Source organism: Rhipicephalus sanguineus, chromosome 3 (genome assembly GCF_013339695.2).
Source record: "Rhipicephalus sanguineus isolate Rsan-2018 chromosome 3, BIME_Rsan_1.4, whole genome shotgun sequence".
NCBI classification, from domain to species: Eukaryota; Metazoa; Arthropoda; class Arachnida; order Ixodida; family Ixodidae; genus Rhipicephalus; species Rhipicephalus sanguineus.
Genome location: NC_051178.1, coordinates 185,601,828 through 185,617,634, shown reverse-complemented (window position 1 = coordinate 185,617,634; position 15,807 = coordinate 185,601,828). Strand labels below are relative to the sequence as shown.

Here is a 15,807-nt window from a genome sequence, read left to right as displayed (position 1 = left end):
TCTGCCTGCACATCATTAGCAGAATGGCCAAAAGGATAATAGCGAATCAATTTTAGTTGGTTATATGTATATGCCTTAGTCAAGTGAAAGTTGTAGTTATGCTAGGTTACATAGGGCATAAAAAGCACTAGTCATATGTGAACCCAATCAACATTGTATGTAATGGTGGCGGCCAACATCGGTGCGCCTTAAAGAAAGGTAAGGCTATCCTTCACACTTCAAGTAGTTAAATGCACTTCATTTTAATGGGTTCCATGACCCTGACCACACACTTACCTGCTCATTTAGAATCTCCGTCGGACTAAACAAGCCCAACTTGGAGGTTCTTTATGTAGGGACTCGGGGAGTACATGCAAGTTAAAGAGAGGGATTCATTTTTGTAGGACGCTCGCAAAGGTTTTTTCACTCGAGCAAGCTGCAGAAGGATGTCATTTGAAAAGACTGATGTTCAATTTCTCATTGTATCTAATTTGTTAACTATGCCATTTAAGTTTTATTTTATTCAAAAAGCTTTGTCGGAGATCTTTTATTGCATTTTTGGAACTTCAATTAGACATTGCACTTCTTACACGCACAGATTGGAGCAACTTTTCACATTGCAGTGACATAGTGCAACAATAACTGTTGCATTAGGCCTGTTAACAATGTTTCGGTGAAAGTAAGCTAACGAAAAGGAAATGTAGTAGTAAACATTTTTTAGTTCCATGCAGAACAAAAGCAGCCAGCTTCCCTACTGTGGTGGGGAAATTCACTGAGGAGTTCAGCACTTTTGAACAGAAAGTGTTAGACCTGTGGCATATCCTTTGTATCTGCAACACTGTACATTCAAAGGCAATATTGCGCCACGTGAAACTGCCTTTTCTTGGCGTATTCACAGTGTTGCGTTGTGCAGCACGGTTTACTCATTAATTACTTTTGCAGGGTGGAATACATGCATGTACTTTGTAAGGTCAGTTCAAACCAGTCACGCGTGCTATTTTTTCTCATATTACAACTTCAATGAGCAAGGCAATAAAACATGGTTCTTGTCATGCGTTGTCGTGACTCACGGTATCACACTAATCTCTTTCATCATACACATGACATACATTCGAACCCGGATATATCCAATCTGAAGGGCATCACAAAAAGTTCACTATATAGGTAATTGGATATATAAAATATTTTATATATCGAAAATATTTCAAAGGAATTTTTACAGCGATTCGATATACACAATGATTCGTTATATGTGGGTTCGACTATATGACTGCGTGAGCTAGCAATTAAGATCAGTTCCCGTATTGGAATTCCGCTACTGTCAATTTAATTGGTCACAACGTGGGGCTTGGGTACGCAAGCACCTGTGAATGTGCAGAGAAAGTCGTCAGGACAGCAGTAGACGGGGTTTGAGCATTGGTAGTAGCCCGGCGGACATGTGCGAATGGTATTCCGTGAAAAGCTCGCGGCGCAGACTTCGTTTGGACATTCAGCGGGTACTGCCTTCCTCGTCGTCGTTGGAACGGTCTCGTGCGTCGCTTTCTCCGGAGCCTCCGCTGCGTCATCGTAGCTGCATCGTCCCGTAGTTGGCTGGCACGTGCTCTGCGCAGGGCAGCAGTGTTTCCCATCAGCGCAGCACACGGCGTTTCGGAATGGGCAACAACTGTAGTTAGTGGTTCTCGTCGTCGGCGTCGTCGTGCAGCACGTGTGGCCAGTGGGACAGACCGCGTCGTCCGATAGACTGCACTGAACGTGGTTGTTTCGTGGATGCTCGTTGGCGTTGCCGAGCGCCTGAGACCGAAGGGCTTCGACGTGAGCCGACGGCTTGCAGGCGTCGGTCTCGTTGTCGCAGCGGTAGCGGGAGGGACAGCAGTGTTCCTGGTCCTCGCAGCAGACGGCGTTGGGAAGCGGGCAGCAGCTGTACTTGCCACTCCTCAGTTTACAGCACGTGTCTCCTAATCAAGGTAGGGATCGAGAGGGGAACTACGTAAGCAGCAACTCATTCAACCTAAAAAATTTTCGGGAACGTCATGCATATAGAATATCAGATTACTACACCCGAGGGTGTAAGTAACATTTCTTAAACGAAGGATTCTGCTGAAACACACCTTTTCTCGGGGAGCTTCGCATGAATGCTGGAATTTCTGACATTACACCCTATGGCCACGTCTGATTTTCATGGGTGTGTATGTACGTACATCACCGGCGTATCCAGGGAAAGGGGGTTGAAACTTGAAATTCCCCCTGAAAATTTTCAATTTTGCACAAACGCGCGCGGAACGTACATAAAATACGAATGACCCCCACCCCCGAAAAAATTTCTGGCTACGCTTCTCGTACATACATTACACACATCAAGGAAAATTAAGAGGGATTCTAAAGAGCAAAAAGATTTTTCTCATATTAGTAAGTGCTCTTTCACGATACCAAAAACACCACGCTTGCTGCGAGAGGACGCTTAGTAAGCGAGAAAACGCACAAAAACAAAATGTGGGTGGCGACGCCACCTTGAAGTTTCCGCACCATTCGCCGTGACGTCACATGTTTTGACGGCGCCTACTATATAGGGACTACGTAGTTCCTAATCGGTAAAAATGAAGTACATTGTCCTCTGAGGGGGCCATAGAATTAACAAGCCAAGTTTGGCGTAATTTTGTTGAAGCAGTGGCGCCAGAATACGATAAATACACTTTGAAATCCGTGACGTCACGCGGGGAGATTTCGGCGCGAAATTTTAAAACGAAACTTTGAACTTGATTTTCTCCTCTATTAATAAGCCTATGATGGCGAAATTAGAGTTCTCAGAGTTTTCAGAGCACAATTTATCGATCTAGGCCGATTCATTGTTTCTATTTAGTGTCCCTAAGCTTCGCTTTTAAAGGGTCCTGAATCAGTCCTCGTGCTTGGTGAAAAAACGCATACAGCGGAAACCAGACGCTGCTGCGAACAGAGCCGAATTTTCCATTCGTACGCATCAAGGAGAGTTCGCAAGCGAAGCTCGAAGTTTCCACTTCCACAAGTGCCACCTCTTCATGAGGTCCGTACTCAAGCTCTTCGGAGGGCTGTCGGGACTGTCCTACAGCAGTTTTAGGGGCGAAGCTCCTTATAGCGGCACCCGTTCGTCCCTCGTAGCGTAGTATGTAACCAGACTTACGCTTTGACCTGCAAGGTGGTGCCGGTGGGAGATTTTTCCTGTGCGTTGTTGAACAATAAAAAAATTCGCAGCGTTAGCTAAAAGCCGACTTCTTCTGTCTCTCATTCCCATTAGCAGCCATTCTTTACCTCCAAGGTAGTGCCTGGTGAGATTTCTCCTGTGCGTGATTAAACAATAAAAATTTTGTTCAAAACGCCGTTGATTGATGAAATAAACCAACAAAAGACGCCAGATGTTTTGTAAAAGCAAAACGAAAGAACGCCAGATGTTTCTAAAGCAAAACGAAAAGACGCCAGCTGCTTAACGAAAGACGCCAGATGTTTTCTAAGCAATGGTTTTCTAAACAATGAAAATTCACAGCGTACATATGTAAAATTAAAGTGCGCTGCAAGTCGTCATAACTCATCGAACCTTTAGTATAAACGCGCCCGATCTCACGTCGGTGATGATGTACTGGGCAGAATTCACGGAAGATTCACGGTTTACCGATGAACCTCCGCAGCTTCGCCCACTCATCATCATTCACTCCGTGGATATGCTGTGATTTTTTCGTCACACAACAAGTGGAGTTTCCAAGATGTGTGGCACCACCTGTCGGAGAAGTATTGAGTAGTGCATAGACCGACTCTCTCGCACAGTTTGCTATTGGCCGCGAGATCGACCTATAGGTGGCAGCACCGTCGCCGGGTTAGTGTGGAGAGGCGTTCGGAGGCGCGTATACAAATGCACACGGCGGCGCTTCTTTGTGAGTGGTTTGAGCCGATTGTCGGCAAATAAAATGCGTTGATTGCATCTTACTGGTAATATATACGCTCTTCATTGTTGTATCGAAGCACGAAGATCATCCAACGTTACTATTACTAGTGAGAGAAGCGCAATCGCCGATGAAAGGGATGCGCGCCCTGGATGACAGTCTGCGCTTACGCGCTATATGACGTTTTTTGTTGTTTTCTCTGTACGTGTTTAGCTTGTGTTTTTGTGTACTACGCACTGCATTAGCACGACTGAGCTACTTAAGTGTTTACTTCTTGTTCATTTGTACACCAGCCCATATTCCTGTGCAATGAGTTCAATATAGCACTGTTCACGCGAATACGCATATATACGCAGGTAAGAGTTTAGCACAGAGCTTTCATCGATTGATTACATGCACGACAATGATGCAACAAAGGTCCGGTTATTTTACGGAACAAGTGTCTTTTTTTTTTCTCAAACTAATAATGTCCGCTGCCTTCCATCAATTTATAACGACTCCACACAAACGCTCAAGATAATGTAAATAGAAAGGATGAGGTTTGCGTGAAATTATGCGACATAAATGTAAGGCACGCCGTCGGGATTAATTTTGAACATCTGGGTCCTTGAAAGCGTACCTAAATCTAAGCACACGGGTGTTTTCTGCATAAATTTCGCACCAAGTTAAAATTGCGCGCCGCAACTCCGTTTAACACTGCCGTGTCATTCCAATGTCTGTTTTTTTTAGGGACAGTTGACTACCGAAGTCTCAGACTTTACTTGATAGAAATATTTCGCTGTAGCGGGACCCACGACCATACAATAAAAGGACATCTTAAGCACAACTAAAGCTCATCATGAACTGCAGTGCCACGGTTATACACGTAACAACAACGCGAAAGTGCATGAGCCTCGTTTTGTTTACCACCGAGTCACTGAAACGCTGCATTCATACACTATTTATTGCTCCACATGTTTGGGACTATGCCAAGCGCACTTAGCAATGTGCTTGAACCAGAAAGCGGCACCAACACTGAAATGATTCTGGCGAACGAAGGGTACGACACCAATACACAGCCCTCTCGAAAGTCGCACTCACTGATCTCATTACAATGCGCATGCAGCCGAGCAAGCCCATTTGCTTCTGTACACCCTGTTAGGTATACGTACGAGCAGTTAAACTTGCGCTAACAGAACAGAACAAACCGCCCTTTGAGAACGTGCAGGACGTACGCGCACATGCAAACACGACGTGGCTAGCAGACGACGCAGGGAGCAATCCACACTAGGCGCGCTTCAGCCAGTAGCCGCCAGGCGGCGACTCCGCTCGATCTCGCGGCCAATGGGACCAGGTGCAACTAGCGAGTGCGAAACAACGATTGAGCTTAATATTGCGTGTGTTTGCGCATTTAGCACTCAGAACGAGAGCTGTCAATTGCTCTCCGCTAGTCGGACGCGCCACCGAGCCGCCGTGAAGTGCTTGCTGGATCACTCGCCTGAACGACGGCGAAAACAGCAGCAGACGAGAGCCCTCCGCACGCTACGAAGAAACTCCGCAAAAGACGCACTGTTGCGTTGTGAATTGCCACGGACGTAAAAGACTGAATAACAACGTTCAGTTTTACCGATTTCCATAGTTGTCGTACGAAGAAGAAAGGCGAGATCGCTGGATATGGGATGTTGCGAGCGTGTTGGGTAAGCGAAGTACCCGCGTTCTCCACAGCCGGTGGCATGAATGTGTGGCTCTGCTGTTGTTTTGCGTAGCCCTGATGCAAAACCGTGGTAACCTTGACTATGAAGCTCAGCAGAGGCTCTGACCGCGGTGCTTGTCGTGTAACACGAAGTGAGCAGCTAGAGGCAGACTGGAGACGCGTGATACGCACACCGCGACGAGAAAAAACTTTTGAAAAGACAAGGCCGATTTATAAAGTGGCCGTGCTACGACGCCTTGTATGTGGCAGACACGAAACATGCTGCCAACCTCAGAGTATGCCCAAAGTTGACGTACAACCATGTTAACCCGTCAAATATGTTAAAAATGAGAATTGGTCGTCACAACACAGCATCGCGGACGTACGTACGTTTTGAAGGCTTAGAGTTCTGGTTCTAACTAGCTAACACCACGTTCTTCATACAAGTAAATCGCAGAATGTTGGTCGTGACCCCCTTCAGGTTTGTTTCGCCCGTGTCCTCCGCGGTTGCCGTAGCTATCTCGGAGGCCACGGTTTTGCCTTTGGTTGTACCCCGCGAAAGTGGACACGCACGTATCCCCATTTGCAGTGCAGTACACACAAACGGAAGACGACCATCAAGAGACCATTTGAGGATGCGTAATGAAACACTCCAATGCACAGGAAGCGAGAAATGAATTAAGGGAGAATGCAACTGAAAAGGCGAAAATCGCCGGAGCCATTCGCCCCTGATGAGCTGAGTTTTGCACCACTGATCGTAAGATGCATAGCTAAGTAAATTGATCGTGTATGTAGGTACTTTATCGCTGTGGCATACGTATATACCCGATTTTAACGCATTTAGGCTCTAGAGAACTGATGTCGGAGGGCTTGCCTCGAACTCGGTGTCGTGTGATGCTCGCTTGTACTTGCTAGTTGCAGCGAGCGGGAATAACTAAAACTTATTTTGCATTGTACTCGCAGTTCGCTTTGATCAGCTTCCTTTGTTTCTGAAGCGTGGACTGGCGGAAGAAGCTTTCCAGGTCCTCGATTTTCAGGAAACCGCGCCTCGACATCAACGAAAGAGGAGGGTTACATTGCGGCCTATGCACATTCGCTTGCGGGCGGCTCTCTTTGCACTACCCAGTTAGTGCCAGGGCTACGATGAGAGCGCTGGTGGCGGTGTTTTTCGCAGCGCCGCCTGGGCAGTGTCTGACGTCTATTGGTCGGTAGCATGCATAAACCAATAGTGGCGTTTGAACTAGATGTGCTTCTTGCCACGGGGTGCCGCCATGTTCAGGGCGTCGCGCTCTATAACCTGCTAAAATCACATGGTTGCAACACAAGCGCGCTCCCGAATTGCACATGGAGAAAGCGATCGTATTTCACGACGGGCGCGTGACGTAGCTTCTTTCGTCTGTGCAGTGCCTCCTCTATGCCTACGGCACCGCCCCGTGTAATCCCTACCAGCGCGCTCGTCATGATGAAAGAGAGAAAGCGCTTAAAGGAGCCCGGCAACATTTTTCGATGTAATCGTCGAATGGCTTCATTAAAAAAAGCTTATTGCCTCACGAATCGACTGCCGCAAAAATTTTTAGAATCCGTCAGGTACGAACAGTCACAGGGATTTGTCGCATGCTTCAAGCGCTTTCTCTCTTCTTTCGTACTAGCGAGCGCGCTGAAAGACTCTAATGGCGCGTTCACACTTGGCCTCGATGGGGGCGAAAGCGGCAAAACTAACCGGAAATTCACTCGCTTCGCCGCCTAAGCGGCCGGAAAACCACGCCGCGAGGCGGACGCGAAAAAATCGGTCCGAGACCGATTTTTCCGCCACGCGAAAGCGGATCGCCTTTCCGCTTCACGGGAAGCCGTACTTTGGCTGCGCTAGCTCAAATCACGTGACGTAAACAACAGACCGCAAATTCAACATGGCGGCCAAGGCGTCGGCGGTGGCTCACATCGGCGCATTTGCAAACTACCCGTCCAGCACGACAAGACTCACAGCCTCGACAAGGACGCGTTCCTCGAGAACCTGGTTTGGATTACGATTGACAAGAACACTGGAAGTAGAAAAAGGTGTAGCAGTAGCGAGTCGGCGTGCCCCAACGTGTCTCGCTTCTTGCAAAGCCGGGTGAATCCGCCGCCGCAGCCACTGCTGCCGTGTCCGCTTATGTAGTTTCTGCTGGTGTATCTCCCGAAACGGCGGTTTGAAAAGGTGAAAGCTATTTATTTTCCGTGTTTTGCATGCTCAATTTGAATTCGGTACGAAATTAAATGCTCAGGAAACGGGGAAAAGAGAATGAATTCTCGAAGTGGCGAAGGCGGCGGCGGCGGCGGCGACAGCATGCTGGAGAGGCAGAACAAATGTGAACATTTCCGACGCGCGCGAAAACGGTTTTCCGGCCGCTCTGGCGCTTTCGCTTTCTCTTCGCTTCTCAAGTGTGAATGCGCCTTAAGGCCGAAGCGCTCTCCGCATTCGAAGCGCTGACGTCACCAAGTGGAGGCGGCGACGGCAGCGGGAATCCGGTTTCCCCCGTTCCCGGTGGCCCGCTCAAACGCGGATGGATACAAGTCGAAACACGTGTCACTGGTCGTTATTAAGAAAGTCGCGCCATTCTTCTGAATAAACAAATACAATCGGCAGAATAAACCTGCAATAACCCTATGAGAGTTATCTTTTAATGAAATATCAGCACCCAGCGAGATAACTTTCAACTCAAAAGCGCGCTATATTTAATGACGGAAGGCGAGTAGTGCGGCGGCACACCGGCACGTCAGTATGTTTCTTGCTGCCACACGTGGTACGTCGGTTCTGTCAGTGCAGTGTGCCGTTTTTTTCTAAAATGCGAGAACGTCGTGCGTGCTGAAGCGTATGTGGGGCATTGAATTCGTCAAACCGAACAAGTGCTGTGTCCTTCAGTGCAGTAGCAATTACGACCAAGGGCGTCCGCAGAACTTAGTGCAGGGGGGTGCATGTGCAGGGGGCGGGGGGTGATCAAGCACTGACAGCCTTTCTTTCACTGCCGTGACATGACCTACAAGATTAATCAATAGTGTGCAACGTGTGAAATTGGTTAGAAATAGAGAAGGCCGGGACCTGAGTGTGCTAATCAAGCTGCGTAGCTTATTGGTGCCGCATAGAAAAATATTATCCGAAATTCCAGGGAGGGGCAGCTGCCCCCCCTTGCACCCCCCTCCGGACGCCCATGATTACGACTTGAAGTGCAAGGTGTGCGTTTTCGATTTTCCAAGATGCGGAGCTGCGCTAAAAATGGCTGCGCGCGATTTCGTGTGACAACTTCACTCCTTCACAGAACCTCAGGGTGAGTTTTCCTGCAGAATATTCTACATATACTTCCAAGCGTGATTAGAAGTACGACGGTCGCCACTTCTAGAAACGCCAGTGACGAGGATGAGGAATGGCATGACCTTCAGAGGGAAGCAAACTGTTCACGGCCTTGCTGCAACGTAGTTGTCACCGAGGAAACGCTGTAAAACATGACGGACGTTATCCCGGTATTGGTGTACATAAGCGTGCGCAGGGTTCCCCTTCAGGGGGGGCGAAGGTTCGTCGCAGCGCCCCCCCCCTCCCTATTATGTCAATGTATGCGGCTGCCTTTGCGCCCCTCTTCTCGCCCCCCCCTACAATGTATAGGGCTGACTTTGCGCCCCCCCTTCTCGCCCCCCTTGCCCCCCCCCCCCTGCGCACGCCTATGTTGGTGTATATGGCAGGGCATGCTGTCTACGCCGCCTTGAAGAAACTCGAGTGAGAAATGTAGAGAAGCAACGACAGTGAATAAAGAAATTTCAGTTTGTGTTGCAGAGAAGCACTGACCTCGTCAGAGCAATGGACCGTGGAAGTATCCTGCTTTTAGCGCTGTTTGTCGTAAATGCTGTCGCATATAATCATGCAGTCCTGGAGCAATCGTCAAAACAAGAAGTGCTTTAAAGTTCTCGAAACAGCACCAAGTGGTTACAGACCTCACCGTGAAGCTCCTAACCAACGACGAGTCGTCATATTTTAATACCTGCGACGATGGACATGCTTGACAGCTGGTTCTGAAGCAAGAGTTGCAGTGCAGCACGAATCCTCTCATACAAGTCTTTAGCCGCAAGAAATGGTTTTAGAAGCTGAATCGAAATCAAAGAAGGGAAAGCTGGAAACGCTCAGCTAGAAATAGCTCTCGAAGTGCCTTTGGCCCCGCTGTAAATAAAGTTGTTCAGACAAAATGCCATTAGTCTCCCGTTCTCGCTTATAAAGCACGCTTGCGACCTGGTGTAAGATTTCCTCTGTTTCATTTATTACCTGCCCATAAGTTTCCCTATCACTGGCAAGCGCAACTCGAGAAGGCAAATGTATGGAGCCTACGTATTTTCGCACGAACAGTTAACCTTGCAGTTTTACTTAAGGTCAAAGGGTAGCTTGTTCCTATGAATCTTTTTTTTTTATTCGAACTTCCCTGAATGCATTACGCGAAGATAATTTTCTTCGAGGTGTGACTACGTGTTCGGGCTCTTTTGTGGCCGATGTATCAATCAGTCGCAAGTTTGTGCTACCAGCCGGATGTATAACCAAGAACCGATGAACAAAATTATGCGAAGTTCCTGGACATTTGATATATCTATTTCTGTTTACTACCGAGGCGAAATACAGGGCATAAGCTCAGCAAAACTCGGTTTAAGTGCTTGATACTCCTCAGAGCAAACACACGTCTTTTACTTATTCACAAAAGAAAGAAATATGTCAAAATTTGTGAGGCTCATTTGACCGTAAATATTTGCACGCAATTCCTTTACTCCTGGGGAGGGAATTCCTAAGCACCAAACAGGAACACTGACGAAAGAAAAGGCCAAGACAAGCGCACAGCAGACGTCCCTACGCAAGCCTTCGCTGTGTGGCGAGCAACCGCCGCCGCCGCTTCGTGACGTCACGGTGGCAGCCTTCAGGCCTTAAAGTCTAGAGGGTGTTGGCTGAAAGCTACGCAGGGAGGGGGATGGCAAGGGGGCAAGAAGATGCGTCCCTTTGTCAGCGCGCGTCATGACCTTGAACACTTTCTTTTCTTTTTTTCTTCGAACGCGCGGCTTACTTTCAGTGTGATCGCGAGCGTGCGGGTGGGCACGTGGCGGCATACCGCGGCGGCCACGGTAACTATGCAGCACATGATGCTGAAATCGGCCAATGTCCGTGGACTTTGTGCTTATTTATAACGCAGTCATTTTGAGTATATGACATCATTTGTCGAGAGAAGAGGGAGCGATTTCTAGCCGTCTTTGCGAACTAATTGTAAATTCCATGTGGCGCGCTGCGCTCTAATGTTTGGCTCGCGTGTACTCAGAAGCCTCGACTACCGATGGGCAGGATTTTCTGAGCATGTTGAAAAAGTGTTGCAGGGCCCCTTTAACGCTGTCGTGTTAAAATACGATTTAGCGGAAAGGTTGTCTAAAAGTCGGACGGTACTTTAGGTACGCCTCCTTGCACACACAACGTAATTTTTCTTTTGTCGCTTATTGATACGCAGGCGTAATGGCATATCTTCAACTACCTGACAACGTCGTTATATCTCCTCGAGATGATGTGCATCACCCCGCAACTGTTTCGTGCTTTTCATTATCGGTTGCGGGCGCTCCTCTGAGTACCTTTGAAGGGACACTAAAGTGAGACAATGAATCGGTTTAGATTGATAAATTGTTATCTGAGAACTCTAATGCCGTTAATTTCACCATCATAGGTTTATCAATCGAGGAGAAAATCAAAGTTTCATTTTTAAATTTCGCGCTGATATCTTCGTGCGTGACGTCACAGACTTCAAAGTGTATTTTTCGTATTTTGGTGACATGGCACAACGAAATTTCTGGAAACAATTGGTACGTTAAGTCTATGGCTCCTTCAGAGGACAAAGTACTTCATTTTTACTGATTAGGAATTACGTAGGACCTAGCAGACGCCGTCAAAATCTATGACGTCGTGGCCTCTGGTGCGGGTCGTCAAGGTGGCGTCATCACCCGCGCATTCTCTTTTTGCGTGTTTTCTCGCTTACTAAGCGTCTTCTCGCGGCAAGAGTGGTGACCTTGAAATTGTGAAAGAGTATTTTACTAATATGAGAAAAATCGTTTTTCTCTTTAGTGTTTCTTGGATTGGCTAATCATAAAACGAAGTTGTTTTTCTCGATCGGGAGAAAAAAAAACGTCAGTATTTATGTCTTTAATAAAATTATAACTTAATAAGACTATATTGTGTATACTTATCACAAACCACGCAGAAACAAACCTAGATGAAGATTCGAAATCTTCGCTATGTCTTCATATTCGTATATAATATACGGACCAGCTATACTTATTATCTTCCGATCACGTTCAGGAGTACTTCCATTTCTTCGTGTCATAGCAACCATTGGAGCGATAGGCATTTGGTCCACAAATTATAGACGTAGTGAAAATAATACTAATAGAAAGCTCAGTGCCGCTTCCGTGAATTGAAGCTGACATCCTTGAAGTTAATTGTTACAGGACAACTAATGCAACGACACCTCAACATCCTTGCTATAAAACTCTCTAATATTCTTGCTCTAAATCCTTGCTGATAACATCAACTGGTATACGTGTTTAAGCGCGTATGGCACAAGGGCAACAAGTTATAAGGTACTGCAGTGATGCGAAAAATGCGTATATACCGGTGTCGCACAGTGATCCATCTGGGCAGGTCTTCTGGCTTGCGACGAGCCCCACGAAAAGTGCGAAAACGCAGATTGCGATCGGCATTCCGTCAGATTGCAGTGGCGAAAGGAACAGCATGTCTCTTGCGTGAACGCGTTGGGACATCTCTATATATCGCGGTGTAGTCCCGTGTCCACGAGGGATTAGATAGCGGAACTGATAGGCACGAGTCTTTGTTCACTCGATCGGTCTGAAAGGTCTGAAAGGCATGCGTCAGATATACACGGCTGAACCTAGCTTAATTAAGGAAAAAACAGTGGAAAATAGCAACGTTATCGCCTTCATGCTGGCCGAGACACATATGTTGGTCAAATTACACGCTGTAACTTCGCACCCCCTCCCCCCGTATGTGTATTTTTCAATTTTGCATGTGTATATATGCATACACACATACAAGAACGGACTCGATCATAGATCAAGGGTGATTGAGCACTCCCCCCCCCCTACCCCTTTCCATAAAAATTTCTAGCTGGCTCCTGTGGGCGAGTATACAGTGATGAAGGAAATTGTCGAAGCGGAAATGTGCACCTGTCACCATGCTCTCCGCAAGAAACAATTCTCTGTACGCATGAGCAGCCTGGTCTTCCCTTTTGCAGTGATTCCACTCCTGCGCCAACTGCGCCAAAGTGCGCCAAATTGTATTTACTGCGCCATCCTGATAATATCGACGAAATTTGCGCCAAACTGCGCCAAAGTCTCGGGTTTGGGGCCGTCTATCACCGGAAATCGCACCGCCGGCGCGTCAGAACATGTGCAGCTCGATCTTGAGGCTGCCAATAAAGTCGCAATCATGGACCAAGAATTATTCCGCTGAATAAATAGCGCTCGCGCGTGCGTTCCGAGTAAGCCACGATGCCATGCACGGTGCCGACGCAGCTTCTGTTCTGCAAGTCGGCTCGACAGCAAAACGCGCTCTCCGCAGAGGCTTGTGACGTCTAGCCTATCGGTAGCGAGAAAGTGCGACGGCGATTTATCGGCGGACGTCGTCTGTTATAGAAACGCTGCTGATAGCTCGTTTCAAGCGTCGCACGGCACGTAAGGAAAGCAATGTTCAGTAATAACTACATGAGTGCCGCTAAAATGTCTGTCACTTCTGTTTCCGGACATCGCGGAATGAAATCTGGGATCGCTCGCAGTAGATATATGGGACAATATCGAATTTTCCTTGCTTCGCGTTTATGGAAGAGCACGCGAACGGTGGAAACGCGTTGACACTTTTCCTCAAATATACTTTATCCATGGATCTTCATCCAGAACAGCTTTTTCGTAATTCCTTCCGCCAGCACGTCCGAGTTTGTAATCACTCTGCAGTAAATACCCCCTAAAAGGCCCTGCCCTTTCGAGCTCACGTGCTAGGGTTCCAATTCGAATTTTTTGCTTGCTTTTTTTAAAAATGTCATCTCATTAGTAAAATCATATCTCCTGGTCGGAGCAGCCGCAAATGCGCAGCTGTCAGTAGCGGGCCCGTCGCTGACGGCCCACAGTGAAGCGGCTACGCCATGTTACACGTCCGCCCCTCGCTTTCGGGGGTCAATAGCTAACGGTTAAAAAAAACTCAGTTCCGCTTAAGAGCGAAGCAATGAATGCGAAACCAAAAAAATTGTGTTGTGAAACGAAGTAAGCCTAGCAGCTAACTCTTTTGGATCCGATCTCGCGTAACTCAACAAAACGCTGGTTTAAGGGAATATGGCCCCTCCAGGAACCGAAGCGTTTTCTTGCTCCGAGTTCTCTAAACGCGAAGTAAGCGTTGAGGGCACAGCAAGTTTACAAGTCGTCTCCTGATGCCTTGAGATAGCGCGCGCGCAAGCGACTGCGTCCTTCGAAAGATGCCCCCCCCCCCCTTCCGCTCCCCTGGCGTCCCTTCATGCTCCTTACGAAAGACGGGCGGGGCGTTTCCTCTCTGTTTGATGAGCAATCGACGGCAGGCCCGCACGCGGGAAGATGTTATCTCATGCGCTGTCCGTGCGGCTGAGACAGAAGGCCGGCTAGTTTAATCTCCGCTTCAGCCGCGTTCGTCGCCAGCGCTCGCGAGATTTTACCCGCGGCTAGAATGCGCGTGGTGATGTTATTAATTTGGACTTTATACGGAAAATTACGGCGACGGCAAAAATCCGCCGAGAGTGTCCATATAATTGCTATTGCAAGGGTCAATGTACGGGGCATATTTTGCGCCCCCCCCCTCTTAGGTGATTAGGGGGGGCGCCCCCCTGGCCCCCCTGTGCGCACGCCTATGCTCCTGAGATGATTTTTTCCATGAGATTTGCAATGAATCGAAATATTTCTAGCCTTCATAAGAGCCCCATAATAATGCTCAGGTGCTTGAATGTTAATGCAATATGCTTCTGCATTGCACTCCAGGATGTAAAATTCGCTGCTCCAAAGTGCTCCCAAATGCAAAATTATCTGCTCCAAAGTGCTCCAAGATGAAAATTTTGCTGCTCCAAAGTGCTCCAAAACGGAAATTTTGCTGCTCCAAAAATTGCTCCAAATCAGAAGTCCTCGGTAGCATCACTGCTTTTGTCGTACTAGATGCCCTTGACACAACCATGCTTATTGTTAATACGACAGAACTTATGAAAATATCCAGACCACACCACACAGATATGCAAGCGCGCACGAAAGACGTAATATGATCCGAAGGTTACGCAAAGTGTAGAGTGCAAAGGTGTTTTAAGTGCGTGTCACTTAAGGGGCCAGGCTTGTCGTACATCCATACATGCATCCAGATCTCATGTGGCGGGATCACGCTTTACAACCAAGCGCTCATATGCCTGCCTGAAACAAGGCTAGCAATGCTTGAAACCGAATTAAAATAAACGAACAAAATCTAAAGTATTATTATTAATAGGAATAACAAAGACGTGATCACAATAATTACCTTAAAATCGCTAAAAACGTTTCGGCAACATGCGGCTGACTCCGGCGCCGCGCAAGAGAGTATACGCCACCGCCTCGATAAGCAAACGATTGCTCCTCTGACCGGAGCTTCTCCGGCACCGGTGTTATGAACTCCTGCGAGAGATCATTCATAGACAGAGATTAACAACAGCGCAACGGGAATCCCTGGGTTTTCCCTGCTATGCACTTCCTCGGGTTTCCCAGTAGTGGAGCTGCATTTAGCGCAGGATTTAGAACTGCACCAATCGCTACACAAGAACGACATTAGCGCTGGATTTGCGCTACATTTAGCGCTGAATGTGATCTGTGGCGTCTTTTTATTTTAACAACTTAGACATAATGATATACACAGCAGCCATGTGACTGCACGTTCATGCTAAACAGACAGTCACTTACCGTTAAGCTCGGTTCCCTTCGTTATGAGGATAAAAATATCGTTTTGGAAAGGCTTCTCGACTTCTCTTGCAACGGGCTCTAACTGGTCCCACTTGTCCACCTGCTGGTTGCTAGCACGTACACCGTCTCTACAGTGTGTGCCACGCGTCATAATGTATATTTTGTAGAAAAACGTTCGTGTTTTCGATTTTATCTGCTTTGTGTTGAGGTAGACCCGTTAAGCTATTTAATAACTGAAGGGCAGGCTGAACGGCGTCATTT

The 15,807-nt window shown here is 47.6% G+C and overlaps 1 protein-coding gene across 1 annotated transcript; it reads right to left on the bottom strand.

Annotated features, from left to right (window-relative positions):
- Positions 1-1,237: 1,237 nt before the first annotated feature.
- LOC119385200 (progranulin) lies at positions 1,238-12,381 on the bottom strand. Its single transcript, XM_037652713.2, has 2 exons — positions 12,210-12,381; positions 1,238-1,934 (listed from the first exon to the last, which is right to left on the bottom strand). Exons 1-2 carry the CDS (start codon positions 12,355-12,357, stop codon positions 1,306-1,308), a joined length of 777 nt encoding a protein of 258 aa, XP_037508641.1. The 5' UTR covers positions 12,358-12,381; the 3' UTR covers positions 1,238-1,305.
- Between the last annotated feature and the right edge of the window lie 3,426 nt (positions 12,382-15,807).

Coding starts and splice junctions, on each gene's coding strand:
- LOC119385200 (XM_037652713.2), bottom strand. CDS start 12,357: ATGTCCCAACGCGTTCACGCAAGAGACATGCTGTTCCTTTCGCCACTG. Junction 1,935..12,209: donor TGGATCACTGTGCGACACCG/GTATATACGCAT, acceptor TACCTTGATTAG/GAGACACGTGCTGTAAACTG.